This window comes from Prinia subflava, chromosome 1, assembly GCF_021018805.1.
Source record: "Prinia subflava isolate CZ2003 ecotype Zambia chromosome 1, Cam_Psub_1.2, whole genome shotgun sequence".
Taxonomy (NCBI): Eukaryota; Metazoa; Chordata; class Aves; order Passeriformes; family Cisticolidae; genus Prinia; species Prinia subflava.
The window spans coordinates 100,828,489-100,846,302 of NC_086247.1; the positions used below are offsets into that span (position 1 = coordinate 100,828,489).

At 41.9% G+C, this 17,814-nt stretch overlaps 1 protein-coding gene across 3 annotated transcripts in view; it reads right to left on the reverse strand.

Moving 5' to 3' along the window:
* The window catches only part of GLI3 (GLI family zinc finger 3), a 210,656-nt gene that overhangs the window by 12,983 nt on the left and 179,859 nt on the right, over positions 1-17,814 (reverse strand). For all 3 annotated transcript variants that reach the window (XM_063405347.1, XM_063405357.1, XM_063405337.1), the window contains exons 11-12: positions 2,436-2,585; positions 1,686-1,850 (exon numbers count right to left, since the gene is read on the reverse strand). In XM_063405347.1, coding sequence (XP_063261417.1) covers positions 1,686-1,850; positions 2,436-2,585 — 315 coding nt within the window. The remainder of the gene's footprint in view (positions 1-1,685; positions 1,851-2,435; positions 2,586-17,814) is intronic.

Here is a 17,814-nt window from a genome sequence, read left to right on the forward strand (position 1 = left end):
ACAGAGAGTTTCTCGGAGGGCTTCTCTGTCTGCTTACACATGGCACTGTGGACTCTTTGACAAAAAGCTTCATCACAGCTGTCTAAGGCCTGAGACTGCTTCCACTGACATCAGTGGAAAAACCCCTCCCATTTATTTGAATAGGGGCAAAAATGAGCAATTTAGAGATGATGCTGAGCTACTGAGGCAGGTTTCTCAAGCTGCTAGGAAAGTACAGGTGACTTAGCTCTCCTCTGCATGAGTAAGGCACATTGTCATCAAGATATGTCAGCTGCTTTTAAAGCTCTCTGTTGGTTACCTACTTAAAACCAAAATGGCACTGCAAGCAAGTGCTGAATTTGGTCTGTGCTTTTCATGGCATTCACATCACTTCACCAGTATGTGTTGCCCTACAAGATGAGCCTTTTTTGGTGTGAAGTAATAGTGAAGGAAATGTTTCACTTGCCCCTGTGGCTGCACCTGTCAGAAATCATATGCAGCATGAAATTTCTCTGGTTGATTTACTGTTAAGGCACAAAATCTTAACATAGGGGCAGGTGACATCGCCAAGTATGAGAAGGTCTAACTCCTCAACTAGGCAGCACACAGATTGGTTCAGACAGCTATTGGCAAGACTTTGTGAACTTCCCTCTACCTTGGTGACCATTCATGATACCACTGCAGGGCTTCAGCGCCATTATTAGTTGGGCTGCTGAAAACACACGTGGCAGGGACGAGGAAACTCCAAGGTGTGCAATGCCCTCTGCCTCCTTTGTGACTGAAGAGTGACTGCAGGGGTAGCACTGGAAGAAGATGAATGCTCCTTGGAGAGCTGCCGGCCCCAGTGCGTGCCTGCGACAGACCCAACAGCCAGCTAGAGAAAGGTACAAGCTGTGTGGAAATGGATATAGCTGCCATGGTGTGTCCTGTACTTCCAGGTTCAGGCTAGAGGTGAAGGAGTCTAGGGACATGTCAAGGAGGAGAGAGTGGACTCTTGAGATGTGAGACTGAGATGATGTGACTCTCTGTGCAACTTGAAATGAGGCAATAAAACATGGACAATGCCAGAAGATGGTGTGGTTCTTGAAAGAGGAGGCAGCAACAACAGGAAACACAGGAATGAGATGTTACACTGAGAGTTTGGGAAACAGCTGTGACTGCCACAGCTGGTTTCCTTGAGAAAGATCATACTTCCTCTGCTGCATCCCTAGTTCATGAGGTCTGTTCAGAATGGAAAGAAAGAGTGAAGAGGCCAGAGAAGAAGGAAAAGGCATAACTCAGAACTTAAAAGGCAACCCATGATTTTAAATGTGGAGCCTGTGGCTGTCTGCAGCACCTCAAAGTATGCTGGGCAAGCTGCACCCCAGCAGATGCCTGGTGCCAACACAGGCATGGGGATGGGTCCAGGCACTCAATGAACCCTTCCAGCTCCAGAGGGAAAAATAATCCCAGCTTTATAGGGAAAACAGGATCTGCCTCTGGTTAATGCATATGTTTCCATTAGAATCCCTCATTCAAAACTCTCCTACATGTAATAAAATGCCAGGTCTGTATGACACTGTGCTGGTAAGAGCCATGCAGAACTTACATTCCTTTCAGGTTGCTGGGGGTTGCTGTGCTTGTTCTCTGTAACACATCGCTATGACCATACTGTAAGTCTGTTCAACAATGAATTATATTAATCTTTTGAAGCTGTGCTTACTTACCTCATTGGAATGAGTCCTGTTTTGGTGCTTGGCCCTGTCAGATGCATTGGAGAAAGCTTTGTTGCAGCCTTCATGTTCGCACACATACGGCTTCTCTCCAGTGTGAGATCTCAAGTGCGTTTTCAAGTTTTCTAGTCTGGAGTAGGCCTTTGTACAACCTTCAAACTGCAGATGAGAAATAAGTTCTGGTTTACTTTTAATCTTTGGACTTGCAAGAAAAAGTAAAAGTGGACGTATAAAAGTTTAGAAGTTTTCCAAGCCTTCATAACCTTGTCCAATGTAGTTTTGATTTGGAGGGTTTTAATTTTACCCAAGCAAACTCCACCACAGATCAAGTTAAAATGCTTTCAGCATTATGTAAGCCTTCTCTTACAGAAGAGCATTAGTATTTGTGTACTTCAACTAAGATTAAAATCCATTGCAAAGCCATCACGAGGCTGGTGGCCAGCACTAATATCAAGATCTATAAGAGAAAGTGCCTTTAAATAATTAGGCAAACTGAGCCCTGTTTAATTTGGGCTTCTTTGTACTTTAAACTCGAGAAAGTGGGCCGAATCATCCAGGGAATGCCCTCTCCTAAAGCTTTTGTCATCTGGTTGTACTGGATAACAAAGCAGACATGGCAGTCTCTTCTCCAAAAGAGTCTGACAGACAAGAGCTCAAGGAATGCAGCACTCGTCCTGCTCTGTTTGTTCTCTGCACAGCCCCAGCTTCTCTGTACAAGCCTGGAGCTCAGGCCCCTTTACTTACAGTGCATTTGTGTGGCTTTTCCCCTGTATGTCTCCTCATGTGGACCACTAGCATATACTGCGCTTTGAAAGGTTTCTGCTCCCGGGAACAATCCAGCCATCGGCACACAAACTCCTTCTTCTCACCGTGTATGTGGTCATTGTTGATATGCTGTTCAGGTAGAACAGAGGTTACAGCTTAGTAGAAACACAACATCAGCTGCAGCCTTAATGTAATTTTGCATTGGAAAAGCACTGGAGATTCAGGTGTGAACCAGGTCCTTGTGGTACCGAAAGAGTAAGATCATCTGCACTTCCAAGTGACCACAGGGTTCAAATTATAGATCCTACTGGAAATCCACTAAGGCCCATGAATTTTTTCTACTAAGATCAACAGGCTTTGGACCAAGCCTCAGGGATACAAGCTGATAAACAGATCCTGGATAATCTCACGCATGGCTCCACTTGTGTGATTCACACTGGGTACTGCTTCTGCAGAGCAGGGAAGCATTACATAAGTGCAGCTCAACACAAACAAGGTTTAAAAAATCGGGCCTTTAGAAACATATCCTCCAACCTGAAAAATCAACAGAATTGCTAAAGCAAGTTTCCATCACAGATTTTAACTCACTCACTGTTACCCATATTTTCTTTCAGTAAATGTATTTGGTACAGTAAATGTACACGTCATGGTGGTGGAAATAAACCCTTACACACTGTGAATATAAATTCTGAGTACTGAAGCATACATCAAGCCGATTTTTGCCATTGCCAAGTCTGGCTCTGTCTGAATGTGTGTGGGAGTGACAGCTGCCCCAGCCCTGCTGACTCAGGCACATCTTTCTGTGGTCAGTGTCATCCACGTGAGTGTATCCAGAAGTAGGACAGGGCTGTGTACCTTGTACTCTTACACAAAATTAGCTTGCTCTATTTATTCCACTGAGACCTAGTTCAGAAAAGCATTTAAAAATAGACTTAATTCTGTCTGTGTTTGAGTGGAAACAGGCAGGTGAAGCAGGGCCTGGCTCAAAATTGGTGTTTTTTCAGGTTTAACTGCTTGAAATTTTTTGCACAGTTTAAGAAAACAAAAGAAAATAAAACTACACCTGGACTTTCAGTCGTTTTTCCTATAGGAGCTACCCGACCCATCCTCCCAGGCTCTCTTGTAGAAACCATTCCACACTGCTGCACTTCTGTCATGGCGCCACTAGATGGCTGCATTACCCAGCGAATGACATTATTCCCACTAAGGTATCACCAAAAAATCTCTCCAGTTTTTATTTGATCAGAGCACAGGGATGAAATTTGTATCTGTTCCATAATGGGCCCACAGAAAATGCGAGCCATACAGAAACTCAGTAGTTCACAGTGGAACACAAAGAAGATAATCCCCATCTTTTCTGAAGTCTTGAAATCAGTCAGAAAGCCACGTAAAAGCACATATGTTCAAAATTATGCACCATTGCCATGGCAAACAGACATCCATTGCTTGTAAAAGATGACAGCTCTTTTTTCTGAAACTTTACTGCCATTTCTTAAAAGTTGTTACGGGGCACAGGATGCATGAACAGAGCAGAAGTGCTGGGCAACACATGACTTGAAATCTGCAGGAGTTAATGTTCCTAGTGCAGATCTGTGGCCATTCATAATACACAGACTTGCCCTGCACTGTGAAATGGCATCAAAAGAGTTCAGTGAGGGTAATGTGTGCTCCTTCTTGAAAGAGAAAGAAGTAACAGGACAAAATTAAATGCATTCCAGTAATTCATGGCCAAGTCTCTCTGTAAACATTACAGAACATGCATTATGTGGTTAAACCTACACAGCCATGAGGGGGATGAAACTTGAGTGTGTGACACAGGCTTTCCATTTGATACAAAAACCTCAAGGCTGGATCAATCATTTCACCACAGCACCTCCTTTTACCTCCTGCTGTGTGGACACTCAGGCACCATGGAGGCTCTTTCAGAGAAAATCTCCATGGGACAGTTTTTTCTCTTTGTCCCTGCAAATCAGCTTGTTCCCTGCACTCCAAACCTCTCGCCTTTAACAGCGTGAGAGTCCTCTAAATCTGACCTTTCTCATGGGCCTAGAAGTCCTTCCCTCACTCCCTCCCCAGCCCAGACTCACTGCAGCAGCTGACAAAGCTTGCTGAGAGTGGTGATGATCATTTGCCTCTCCCCATCACCGCCTCATCTGTCAAATACCTTGTGATCATCCTCTGGTCTCTCACAACTGTGGCCTTTCATAGACATTTGGCCTGCTCTCTTATTCTATCAATCCTTTCCTAGACTCTCTGATCTTCCTGCAATCAAACCCCCTTTGTGCTGTTTTCCCTCACTGCTCTGATGCTCGAAGTGGCCCTTGAGAGTTCACCTGCAAAGCCATCTCATTCTCATTCAATCCCTCTGAGGATCCTCACCTTTAGGGAAAGCCTGAAATAAATGAGCCTGTGATCTGCTAATCTGGGTAATTTATTTGGTTCACAGGTGAGCTGCTTAATTGCTTTTTGCAGTGGGATGATACTTCAGCAGACCTACAAACATGTCCAAATACTGAAAGGCTGGTCTGGAGGAAGACACACGCTAGACACAGAATCAGCACCAGCAATGCTCTCAGGTAAGGAGATTCACAGTATTTGTCATCCTGAGATTCAAACACCTTCACTGGCTCGAGCTATGATGATAAAACCCGTCAGTTATCTGCTATGGACATAGAGGCAGAACTACATAAATGCAAACCACAAACTAAACCTACACTGGGAATTTTTACCATTATCATTTGGCAGAAAGAATGTGCAATTTTTGCAACATGTTTAAAGAAGAGGGAAGTCTCACTGTGCAAACAACACCATTTAGAAAAGTTCAGAAGTTTGTGAACTCTGGCATTCAGGTTCTTTGACTCAGATAATTACCTTTGGATTTTACACGGTGTTTTTGGCTCCCTGGTCTCTATTATGAGAGGAAATGAACAGTTTTGAGCTTGTAAAACAAAGAACAGTCAGGAATAAGACTATTACGCAAAGCAGAAGCTTTGGTACAGTACAATAAGGATTTATAGGGTTTCAATTTATAATCTGTTTGTAACCTTATTACACCCATGAAATGTCACATTTCAGGGACTAGATCAGAAGGATTTTTTTCTCCTGGTGAAATTGAATTTTGATGCAGTTTCAGGGTGTGAAAAGGCTTTTCTTTTAATTTTGTGCGCCCAAACCTGCAAGTTTTACTTATGTCTGTAATCCTTATTACAGTAAATAGGCTCATGAAAGCCAGTGATATTACTCCCTAGTGTCAGGTTTGCTAGCGTAAGGCTCTGAAGCACCAGCTCCGTGTTATTAAGAATTTCTGACCTGAAAAAAAAAAAAAACCTCCATTAAAAGCTGGAATTCTACAAGCTATCTCCCATTGCACACAGCTCCAAAAAGCTAATAAACAGGGGTCATTTGCAGAATGCCAGTCACTTTCATGCTACTTCAGTGCTCATTACCATACCTCTGTCCTGGCTCATTTTCTTTTCTTTGAGAAATGTTGTTTCTATCATCCAATTCCAGAATATCCTAAAATAAACAGAGGGAGCTGACCTAAATACTGATTTTGGTCTCAGAATGACCTTCCTTTGAAGAAGGAATCTCTGAGATGGATTTCAATTCCAGAGCATAAAACCCCACCAGATTAATTGAAATCAAGGCTGAAGTTTGCCTGTCATCTCTACTGGGCAATCTCAAAAAACAGAGGTAATGGGAAATTCAATCCACAGTATCCTGGAAGCATAAATGCTTAAATGGTAAAAAACGCTATTGAAAAGGGAATGCCTTAAATCATGCATGTTCTCATATAACCCATACCAACCGTACCTGTTACTTGATATTGTAGCAGATGAAATGAGGTGACACTGGAGGTAGGATCTGCAATAATCTTAGTGTTCCATTTCCCTCCGTCAAGAGAGTTTTTAGAAGAAAGGAGAATCTCTGCATGTCCTAGCTGACTGCATGGTACCTGTTAGCTATTCAATCCATAAAGAAAGGCCAAACGTGCTCTCACAGTAGTCAAAACAGCAGGAGGAAAAGCCTCTCCATACCAGTGGAAAAACTTAGGAACATCACAAGAAGAATGTCACTGCAACTGACATTGTATCTGAAAGCAAAGTGCTATTTGGTGGCAAGAGCAGAATACTAGGGGAGAATCTCACATTTCTGTTTTCTGACCTAGACATGCTACCCTAAAGTGTAGGAGAAAACTGGGAACAGACCATGCTGTATTGGTATAATGTGGTAAGTCAGTGGCAGAGTGGAAGGCATTATCACCATTGCCAAAATTAGGTTTAATTTCAGTTATACAACAACGATTTCAGCCTTTTATCTTCTCACAGTCATTTCCCTGTATTTTAAAAAATTAAAAAGGAGGTGCTAAATAACTTCTCACTAGATCTTACCATTGACATTAAGCAGAGGCACCATTTAAACCATCTTGTAGCACAGATCTCCCCTTGTACTGTACTGCCACAGAAAGTCCCTTAAACCAGCAGAGTTGCTGCATTTGATGCAGAGGGGACAAAGTGCGAAAGGTGAAGAGGCATCACAGTAGAACAGCTGCTAAACACAGCTCATCCCACAGCTGCTCAAGAGAGCTGTGGAGCCCACAGAAAGGACATATGCAGAAGTTGGGTCTGGCAGTACCAGACTAACTCTGAAGCTGGTTCGGAAGAGGATTAGCTGTCCCTGACCTGCAAGTCCTGCAGCGAACACTTTTATTTCTGTGTTTTGCATAGGGAATATAGATTTGTCCTTAAGCCCACATACAGTTAGAAACAGGTTCCTGGTCATCAGGCCCATCCCCTCACTATGGCAAGTCCCACTGCACATAATCCTGGTCATGAACAGAGCTTCAGCCTCTAAGCACCTTGGTGATCAGCTCCCTCTGCTCCCAGTGGAAGGCGCTTCTAGGAACTCACTTTTCTGCTGGTTAACAACTAATTTCTGGCTTTGATTTATTCACAGCCAATTTCAATTCATTTGTTCTCTTGCCAACACTATTCTTTAGCTTAAACAGCTCTGCTTCCCTGCAGTGTTTAGTTCTCTCCCTTCCCCACCCTAACTCACTGGCAGACAGCACTCTCCTCTCTGCCTTCATTTGCTGGATTAAATAAACTAGTTCTTTCTAGTCTTCTCTTCAATGACCAAATCCTCATTCCCCCCTCAACCTGCTTTGGCTTGAGGTGGGGAAGTCCAAATCCCATTTGTCATTTTGTTCCCAGATTCCCCATTGCCACTTTGAGGACTGTATTAGTCCATCAGTGGCTCTCTCAGCCTCCTCACCTGCTCTAATAAACTTTAACCTTCTTGGCCAGAATAGTGGGAAGTACACCAGGGCTCACCAGATTTGCTGTAACAGAATTCAAACTTCCCTGTCACCCCTCAGGCATAAGTACAGATCTCACATTCACTTTAGACTTGAGACTATCACCAAAGCATCTGAGTACCTCAAAGCTTGTGAATGTACCTAACAGCAAACCTCAGAGAAGAGTGTCTTCTACTATGGCCACAATTGAGGCAGAGACTTAAGGCCCAGGAAATCTAGAGGTCACGGAAGTATTTAGATCTCTGATTCCCACTAAAAGTAGTCACTTCTTCATGAGTGGTGTGCATACTTCTGAGGTTCTTGACCTACACAGCTTCCTATGATAGCCAAGTGACTGCAAAAAGAATATCAGTGTTCAGAACAGTGACAGGGCAGCACTTAAGCAAGTCCCCAAGCTTGCCTGCCCCCCAGGGATGCAATATGGGACTCACCACTGTTCCTTGTTACCATTTTAGGTAGTCAGGCAACTGAGACATGACATCAGATGGGCCTCCCTACCATCTCATTAACATCTTGATAAAGGTTGACTCCATGATCCACGGCAAGATGAACAGACAAAGTCAGGATATAAAGGAGGTCCTGGTGAGCCAGGAGATCTCCTGTGACAATAGAAATCTCATTGTGAGGAGGAAAAAGAATGCATCTCCATGGAGCGAAATCCCCAGCAAACTTCTAGGACACATTCCAATCACCGCAATAGTGTCTCTCCCTAACCTCTGTGACTCTCTTAGAACAATGCATGCATTTTAATTTCCTCTTATCTGATAGAAAATAGGTACAGATCCTGTCTGTCCTTTCGTTACTAAAGATTTTGCAGGCACAACCAGGCTACAAAGAGCCTCAAGAGACCAATGTCTTCTCCCTGCTGCTCAAGCTGAGAGTACACTTTTGACCCTGTGTCCTTAGGGTGGCATAAGTACTTAAGCCATTTTTAGTTCCTGAGACAGAAAAAGCACTTAAGCTGCTTTAAGCCCTTATGGTGGCATAAACGCTTAAGCTGGTTGCAGTTCCTGAAGTCAAGTGGAAGGTATAGCAATACATGAAGAACTCTGCACTTCCACACAGGCACATGCCTGTGGAGAAGCTCAGATAACTATCTCCAGTCCTGCTTCCTTTCCTTTGGATGCACTTATCGTTATTACACTAGAGTTCTTGATGCTGTCTTTCATACTTTATGTAAGATTTAAGAAATGCTGTTGTGACAGATCTCTGCTAACACTGATTAGCAACATGACAATTTATACAGTTTGCTGATCTGGCCCAAAGCAGGTCAGTGCCTCCACAGTCTTGACACCTTTACTAAAATGGAATACACACAGTTAAGATCATCTGGATCTTAAAAGCACTGCATAGCAATTTCCTCGGTGGATAATGAATACACTAAATAGTCTGTGCACTGCACTCCTCACCTCACAGTGTTTGATCTTGTCACTCATCTCTATACCTGATTTTCAACATTTTCCACTATTAACAAATGAAGCCCCATGCTCTCCCTAGATATGGTCATAAATGTAAGCCTACATGAAGACTAGCGGCATACCACATTTCATAATCAGGTATTTTTGGGTTACATGTGAGAGGAGTGTGGCTTTTTTAACAGTTCTAGTGGTTTAACACTAGCTAACAACTACCTACCAGGTTCATTCCTACCAGCCCCTGCCAGCAGGATGGGGTGAATTGGAAAAGGGTAAAATCCATGGGTTGAGGTAAGACTAGTTTAAAATCCAAAATAAAAACTATAATAGCACTAATAATGATAATGCTGAGGAGGGAAATAAGAACATGGACATGAATAACAGCCAATACAAACAAGCAATGCACAGTACCCTTAGTCACCACCTGCTCACTGATGCCCAGCATGCTCTTGAGCAGCATTTGGTCACCCCAGCCAACTCCCCCCAGTTCACACCCTAAGCATAATATTCTGTGGTATGGAATATCCCTTTGGTCAGGCTGGGTCAGCTGTTCCCGGCTGTGTACCCTCTCAGCTTCCTGTGCACCTGCTCCGTGGCAGAGCATGGGAAACTGGAAAGTCCTTGACTTAGAGTAGGCACTGCTCAGCAACAACTAAAACATCTGTATGTTATCAACCTTACTGTCATACTGAATCCAAAATATAGAATGTACCAGCTACAAGGAAGAAAATTAACTCTATCCTGGCCAAAACCAGGATAAAAGCAAAATTATATATATATATATACTGCGAAAATTTTAAACTCCAGTGTGACTAAAAATGTTTTACTCATTAAGAAAAAAAATTTACTACATAAGGAAAGTTTCAGTTAAAAAAATGCTTATTTCAAAAAGGAGTGAAGCATGTGGAAAATGGGAAATGTAACCTACCTATTTTACAAACTTAACACTTGAACTCTGTGTCCATGACTGTTAATACTTAATTATAAGAATATAAAGAGACTCCAGTCAGCACTCCAGCTGAATTCATGCTTGAAACTCATTTATTACTATGCTGTTCTGAATACCCATTTCTGTCCCCTGAGAACTGGCAGCAGCAGTCAATGAAGAAAGGGAGGAATCAAAATCAGAAACCCTAAGTCAACTGAAAAATTATGATATTATAACTTGAGATAACCTGTCTACATAGAAGGACGGGAACGACAGGCATAGGAGAAGAGCAGCATGGAAACCAATGGCTGGAAGAGAGGATGAAAGCACTAAGAGAGGAGGACTCTAGTGTCTGAGGGAGCATTCCCAAGTAAACGATAGACTGAAGGGAACCTCAGAGATGTTGCAACAAACCAAGAGGGTCAACAGCTTTCTTGGACCAGCACAGCTGCCACTGGGAGAAGACTGGGTTTACAGTTACATGTAAAAATTTAGTAAAGATCTGGGGTTCAGTGCAACACACGGACAGAGACCATCCCTGTTTCATGGGGCATACAATTTCAGAAGCAAGGAATGCACAAAGGCCAAGAGCAATCAAACTATTAATAACTAATGAACTTTTGCATTTTGTGGAGTTTACTGCATGCCTGAGAGCAGGAATCATGTTTTTGCCTCAAATTCTGTTTAAGCAAGCCATGGTGAATCAAGTGACTTTTTACATATGGGATTGGGTAAGTCTTGTTCTCTAAATGTGAAACTGTATTACTAATAAACAGGAATATGCTAATTCAAAGGACACAGCTCACCAGGACTGTTTGCTTTTCACCTCCCTCCTTCAGCTGAAAATATAGGTCTGATTATCTTTTTTTTATCTCTCTGCCCCAACAACAGCAATAAAATTTCTAAATCTCCCAGAAGAAAAAAACCTCCTTTTGTTCTCTCGCATAAATCCCGCAGTTGTCTTCATTGCCTACCAATAGGTTAAACATATCCAACTTGTATGTTTAAATGCTAAAGACAGGGAAGTCCCCATGGATACGTCAATCATTGGCTCTTGTACAAAGAAAATACTGTATTTTGCTCAGAAGAGCTTTCTGTGGCAATTTAAACACAGTGAGACAGACACAATATCCTGGAGAGAGGAAAACCTGCCTTATTACATTCCTGACCCAAGAGAAAGGATCTGCCCTTAGGATATAAAGAGAATCAGTGGGGGGAAAAAAAGAGAAAAGTTATCTAATCCTAAAAATAAAGACAGTGGTTCATAATACAGCATGACCGTCTTTTAATCTCTGATATAGCAGTTACCCAGTATGGATGTGATAGAATACCAACAGGGCAAACACAGCTCTCTCGCCAGGCTGGGAACCAACTCCCTCAGCCTGTATCTGTTTCCAGGTTTTCGACAGCTTTTTGGTATGCTCTGGTATGTTCTGTGGAGTGAATGGAACTTATGGGATGTTGCAAGGATTCTTTCCCAATAAGATCACATCTTGTTCTTGTTTCATTTAATATACATTTATTCACGTATGCAGTACAGTTAAGTCTGTTACAGCAAAATGCACTCCATCAAGGGCAATGTTTTACAGCTCTCCCTTGATTTCCTGTGTCAGAGCATGCAGCTGTAAAGCAATGGGCAGAAACTGCATCTTTATTTGATAAACATGAAAATCTAATAAATGAGATTCTGCCAGCACATCAACATAAATGTTGTGGACATTAATCATTAAAGGTAGGAAAGGTGTTTTGATGATTCTCTGGTTTGTTTCTTCTCTGATGTGCTCCTCTATAACTGTCAAAAATCAAGTGCCTTATTTTTCTTGGAACTTCTGTTTTTGTATTACTAGCTGGAACACTAACAGGTGAATCTGGTACGGGTACAGGAATTCCAGCGTTCTTTACTCCTTTTTCTTTTCCCCAAGCTGTACAGAAGCAATTTTTCAATGCATGCTGTCATGATAAGTGGGTTTTACCATCTCCTCCAACACTGATGCTTAGTATCACATTTGCCTTAGTTTAAGCAATGTACCACAGCTTCCCTGTTTTAGCAATGTTATTAAAAAAAAAAAGAAAAAAGCCTGACTTCTCCCTTCAACCACCTGCCCAATCTATGACCTGCCCAAGGACAGGCTAACTGCATTTTCATGAGGAGGCTGCAAAAGGAACTGATAGTGAAAACCACAAGCCAAATGCTCAAGTCAATTGTTCTCAAATAGGGATGTTTTGGTTAAATCTCTGCTCTCCAAGGAGGAGCTCTGCTCTCCTGAGAACTGCAGAAGCAGGGAAAGATGCAAAAGGGTTACATGAGGATGAGAAGCTCTTGGGGCACTGGGATGAAGGAGCCTGTGGGGCAGAAGCGCCCCTGCAGTGCTCCTGGAAGAATACAAGGGGCCAACCACGAGCTGAGCAGCCCTGGTGTTTCTCCAACACCTCCTCCTTCCTTCCTGCCTGCTGTCTGCAGTGCTCCCCAGCTCTCCCGGCTGCCCTGCTCCGCCGCAGCGCTCCCTGCACAGCTCCTGCAGGTTGTGTCACACACTCCACACCATGATGGGTGCTGGCAAACTCTCCTCCAACCTCCACTTGCTTCACAGGCTGAGAGCTGCTCTGAGCATCTGAACTGCTGTGCTAACTGCACAAAAGCCTTCTGCTATAGGGCTTTTCCTTTTAAAAAGGTGACATCATGGGCAGAACTCCATTTTAACTTTTAACTTTGCCAAGACTTCAGCAATGCACAGAATTCACAAAAATTAGCTAATATATATATGTATTTGCCTCACTTCTACTTTGTTTTTTTTTAACGCTCTTCACAGTTAGGTCCACCAATTACACCTACATTTCACCTGTCTTCTATGTAAAGGTCATATGAGAAAAATATAGGACAATTTGGTACCTGCAGCATAACGAGAGCCTCAAAATAAGACTACCAAGGAGAAAAGCAGAGGGAGAAAAAAGAAAGGTGAAGTGTGTACGCATGATAGAGAATTCAAATTTGGCTTAAAAGACCAGGGCTTGAAGAAGGAAGGTGACAAAGGCCATTTGCGGAAGGGTTTAAGACCCACTGCTGACTACATGATGAAACTGTGATGTTGATCTTTACAGTGCAATAGCAAATGAAAGTGGTCTTCTCCCAAATCCTATACCTTAGCCCTGCACTGATGATCTTCAGCCTGTTCTGCCTGCTTTCCTCTCCATTCTCCATCACACATGAATCCAAGCTCTCCCCACAGGCTTTCTGAGGGGTGGCTAAAGGCAGGAACTCTACAGCTTGAGCTGCAGGAAGAACTCCTGCTTTCAGGAAACAGCTCTACAGCATGATTGCAAGGGGGTGCAATGCCTGTTCAAGCCATAAGCTCGCAAGAGAGGAAATTCACATTGCAAAGAGCTCCACATTCCCCTCAAATCCATTAGACATTCCTCCCTCAAACCAGCAAAGCAGTACTGCACAAACAAGGGAGAGGTTTTCCTACAGCTGGATGGTGAAGAGGGTAAAGACTGGCTGAACATCTGCCCTTCACTGGTTGTAAGACTGCCAGTGAATGTTGCCTAGAAAATGTCTGATACCTTCTAGGAGTGGCTGAATATGGAAGGAGAGAAAACCACCTGAGGCTCAACTTCAACATTTTCTGCTTCATGATCTTTGCATTTAAGGATAAAAATTGATTTTATGTGCAACTGCTGGAGAATTTCCAGGAAAACCATGTTAAAAATCTCCCTCACAGGCGAGTACCCAAGGTGAGCGATGGCTTACTCCTCTTTACAAATCTGAACTCACGTACACCTGCATACAATCTTTAACAAAAACATACAGGACTTACCTTAAAAAAAAATTTAAAAACTTGAACAGCTCAACACTTATCACTGCTACAGATATTAGTATAACACACTTAAAAGCATATATTCTATTTCTGGATTTTTCTCTCTGGCAATGACAGACCACAGAGGACTCCTGCCAGCACACATGAGAAGGAAGTAATCATAAAGAGGCATTACAAAAAGGTATTTCATCTTATTTGCAAATAGTTTGAAGAATGAAAATACCATTCCTGCTTTTGACAGAAGCACACCAGCACACACGAGGAAGAATTAAATACTTTGGATGTTTTCCCACATTTCTGCAGAGGACAAAAAACTATAGGCCTCCTTCCTGCCACCATAACTCATCTGACTTCAATGGAAATCAGACCTGCTGTATATATTAAACCTGAAATTAACTATTCTCCCCCCATATTGTTTGGCTTTGATAAATTCCAGCCATCCCTCCTGGCCAGGATGCACAGATCCTGGTTCAGTGAGCTGCTCTGCTGACATGAGCTCTTATGGCAGCCTGAAGCCCATTAAATTCGACTGGGTCCAAACACACTGAGCTCTCTGCAGGAGTGGGGCTTTAGCAACTCTTCTAGTTAGTTATTGAGTTGTGGGTTCAAACCGTGCTAGAAGTAATAATAATCTCCTTTAAAACAGGGCATGTTCACAAGAAAGTGAAATTGGAAGAGATTCCTAATCTTTACATTCCACAGCACAGACCAGAGTACTGGAGCCAAGAAATAAAAGCTTATGAGTAAAGATGCCTAGAGAAAAAAAAAAAAAAGAAAGAAAGAAAGAAAGAAAGAAAGTACCCAGCAAAATATCCCAACAACTTGTGCACCAAATGAATGTATAAAGAGAGCTGTTTTATAAAAATTGTAAGGCTGTAATGACAAAAATCTGTTAAAATTTACACTGCCTTTCAGTTTGCAAATACACTGGAACCAGTTTAGAATCAACGGGCTCTTTGAGTTAAAATGTAACTGTATATTACAGCAGCTTTATACAATTTTATATTAGCAGAGACAAACTGCTTAATCCCATGAACCAATTTATAAACCTATGAAAGGCTATAGCAAGAGAAAATAAGGAAAAGCTAAAAAGTACCATTTTAACAAAATTTTGAATTCTTCCAAACTCCAGGAGTGGTACAATGGGTCATCTACCTATGAAGAAAGATTACCTAAATATTTCATCCTTTACAAAAGAGTTAAAGTACTGCCTCTTTTACTGAAAATCTTTTGTTCCTAAAGGGGATAAATAGCAAGGTAAATGTCAGATATTTAAATGGGATCTGCTTTTCAAGGTGCCTTAAGCATATGGGCACTAGCACTAAGCATATATATAGGACTTGCTGAAAAACATGCACTTCCTTTGGTTTAACTTTGGACCAGATTTTGTAAAATCATGCACTTTTTTCTACTTTTAGTAGTTTATTTATAATTACAGCACAGCTAATACTGATCCACTTAAAATGAAAGAAAATATATTCCTCAGCAGAATCCTCCTATTTAATTCAATCAGTAAATATTTTTTTTGTAAAGAGAGCCCTTGTTCTTACCACATGGACACATACAAATTGTTCGTATGATTAAAATACCAATGCTTTGTCTGCAGAAAGAGACTATTGAATAACAGCTTTTTATTTTCAATAAATGCACTTAGTGTCTCCTTATACATAAACCATGAAAGCTGCAGTTCAGATTAGAGATAATGCCTGATCCATGTTTAGCAATGAAAGGCACTAAAAACCTCTACAAAAACTGGAAATATAGTGACTTAAAAACACAGAACATTTTTCACAGAAACTACAAAGAAAAATGCTGACAGTGATAAGCAATGCCAAAATCTTTACTAGGCAATAAATGTTTTAACATATATTTAATCACAGAGGAGATCCTGGTAGAATTATTCCAGCCTCAGCAACTGGCAGCAGCAGCAGTCTGTTTCAGCCATGGCATCCCAACTGGACTGGAGGAAGTAATTGGGGCTCTTCTTCTTAACACCTCCAAGAAACTTGTCTAACAAGCTTCAGCACATGCAGCAGTTTACTGCTGCTCTAAGACCTCCCTTGGGTTTTTTTTCACTGGACATCCACTTAGAATATCCCTTTTGCATCCATGCTAGGCTTGATCATCCCTGTCACCTCCTAGCAAATTCAGGGCTACCAAAGGTCTCTGTCCCATTTTAGAAGTTAGTCACACTTGATGTTTCAGGTAGCAGCAGCAGAGTTACCTTCTTTCATCTTTTTTTGCCATGGGAAAACATTTTTTTATCCTCTCATATGTGCCACAGTCCTGTGCTGTATCTAAATATGTATGTTTTTAGCTGTTGCAATGAAAAGTGTGCAGGATTTCTTAGGAGTACATGAGAATATCACCTAAAACACGCAGAAAAGAACCAAGGCCAATTTTTTTCTGCCCCTGCATTCCACACACTAACTTTAATTGACTTCCAGTGAACTTACAAGGGCATTTGGTAACTAAAAATCAATCCTAAATAGTCTGGTTTATCTCAAAGATTCCTATCTTCTCCTATGTACCACTGTGGCACCATCTGAATGGGACAGACTTGTGCTGGCACTCAACCACCGAAATCTGCAGCAGCAAGCCAGAGGGCAGTCCTGCACCTCTGTTAACTCTTCCTCACCCAAAAACATTTCAGAACTGCAGCCTGGCGCCTTCAGAATGTCATATAAAACACACTTCTTTGTTCAGGCTTTTTTTACTAACCGTAAGTGTCGGAATCCCCTTGGCAATTAATTTCCTGGCTGCTAATCCCTTGGCTCTGATCCACGCAGAGAGAGTGGCTGCACTGGAGGGAGGCATGCAAGGCACATGCTCTGACTTTGCAAATTGAAGTGGTCTCTTGATTTAAATGACAGTGGCCAAGCTGAAAACTTTGTACTTGCCCAGCATAATGGAATAAGCTAAGCTCACTGTTAAACACTCTTCAAAGCTGAGTATAATGTGGCAAATGGTCGAATACTGCAGACAGGGTTTTCTTGGTTATCTGAAGCAATATTACACATAATAAGGCACAATAAAGAAATGTAAACTCTACCCAAATGGTAGTGAGATAGAGGAATTGTACAATACATTGTTTGATAATTAACACTGATAACAGTTTAAAGGATTCAGCCTTCACTTCACTTTAAGAAAACTTACACTAAGAACAACAACAAAATCACTGCATATCCACATTTATTACAATTCTCTACTCTCAGCTCTTGTACAGAGGGGTACAGAACTCTTGTGGCAATCCTGTCTGATGCTGGTAACTGGCAAAACAATAAACAGTTCAGAGCTACAAGAATGCTTCTCCCTAGAAGCCAGGCCAGATGGGCTTGATCAGTTCTGACATACATATGTTGTTTAAGGTATTCAGCAACACAGGGCCAGAGAAGCTCCTGTGAGTAGCCAAACTCTTACAATTTTTTTCATTAAGTTTCCTTTCATTTTAGACAAAGGATTTCACAGGAGAAAGTTGGTATCATGCTCACATGTGCTGTGAAGAGTGAGATATTATCTTTTTAATTAATTCAGCCTAAAGTAATGCAGTTTTAAGTAATGTGCTCTAATCCTGAATTCCTCAAATTAGGAAGCATCAGAGCTAAATAAATACGGGAAAGACACTTGTCCTTCATGCCGCAGAATCCTAAAACAATACCACACGTCCCTCCCTTCCTGCAAACCATACTGGACCTCCCTGGATGCATTCAAGGCATGGTTGCCCTTATCGGGTAGGAATCACTTCTGAGGTAAGGTGCTAACCAGAAGCAAAGGATGGATTTATCTGCACTGTGCTTCTCTCTGAAAATTTAGTGAGTGCCTACCCGCTGCTGTGCTGTTGTTGTTCTTTCTTTTCGTGCTTTCTTGGCACATGTAGGAGAGG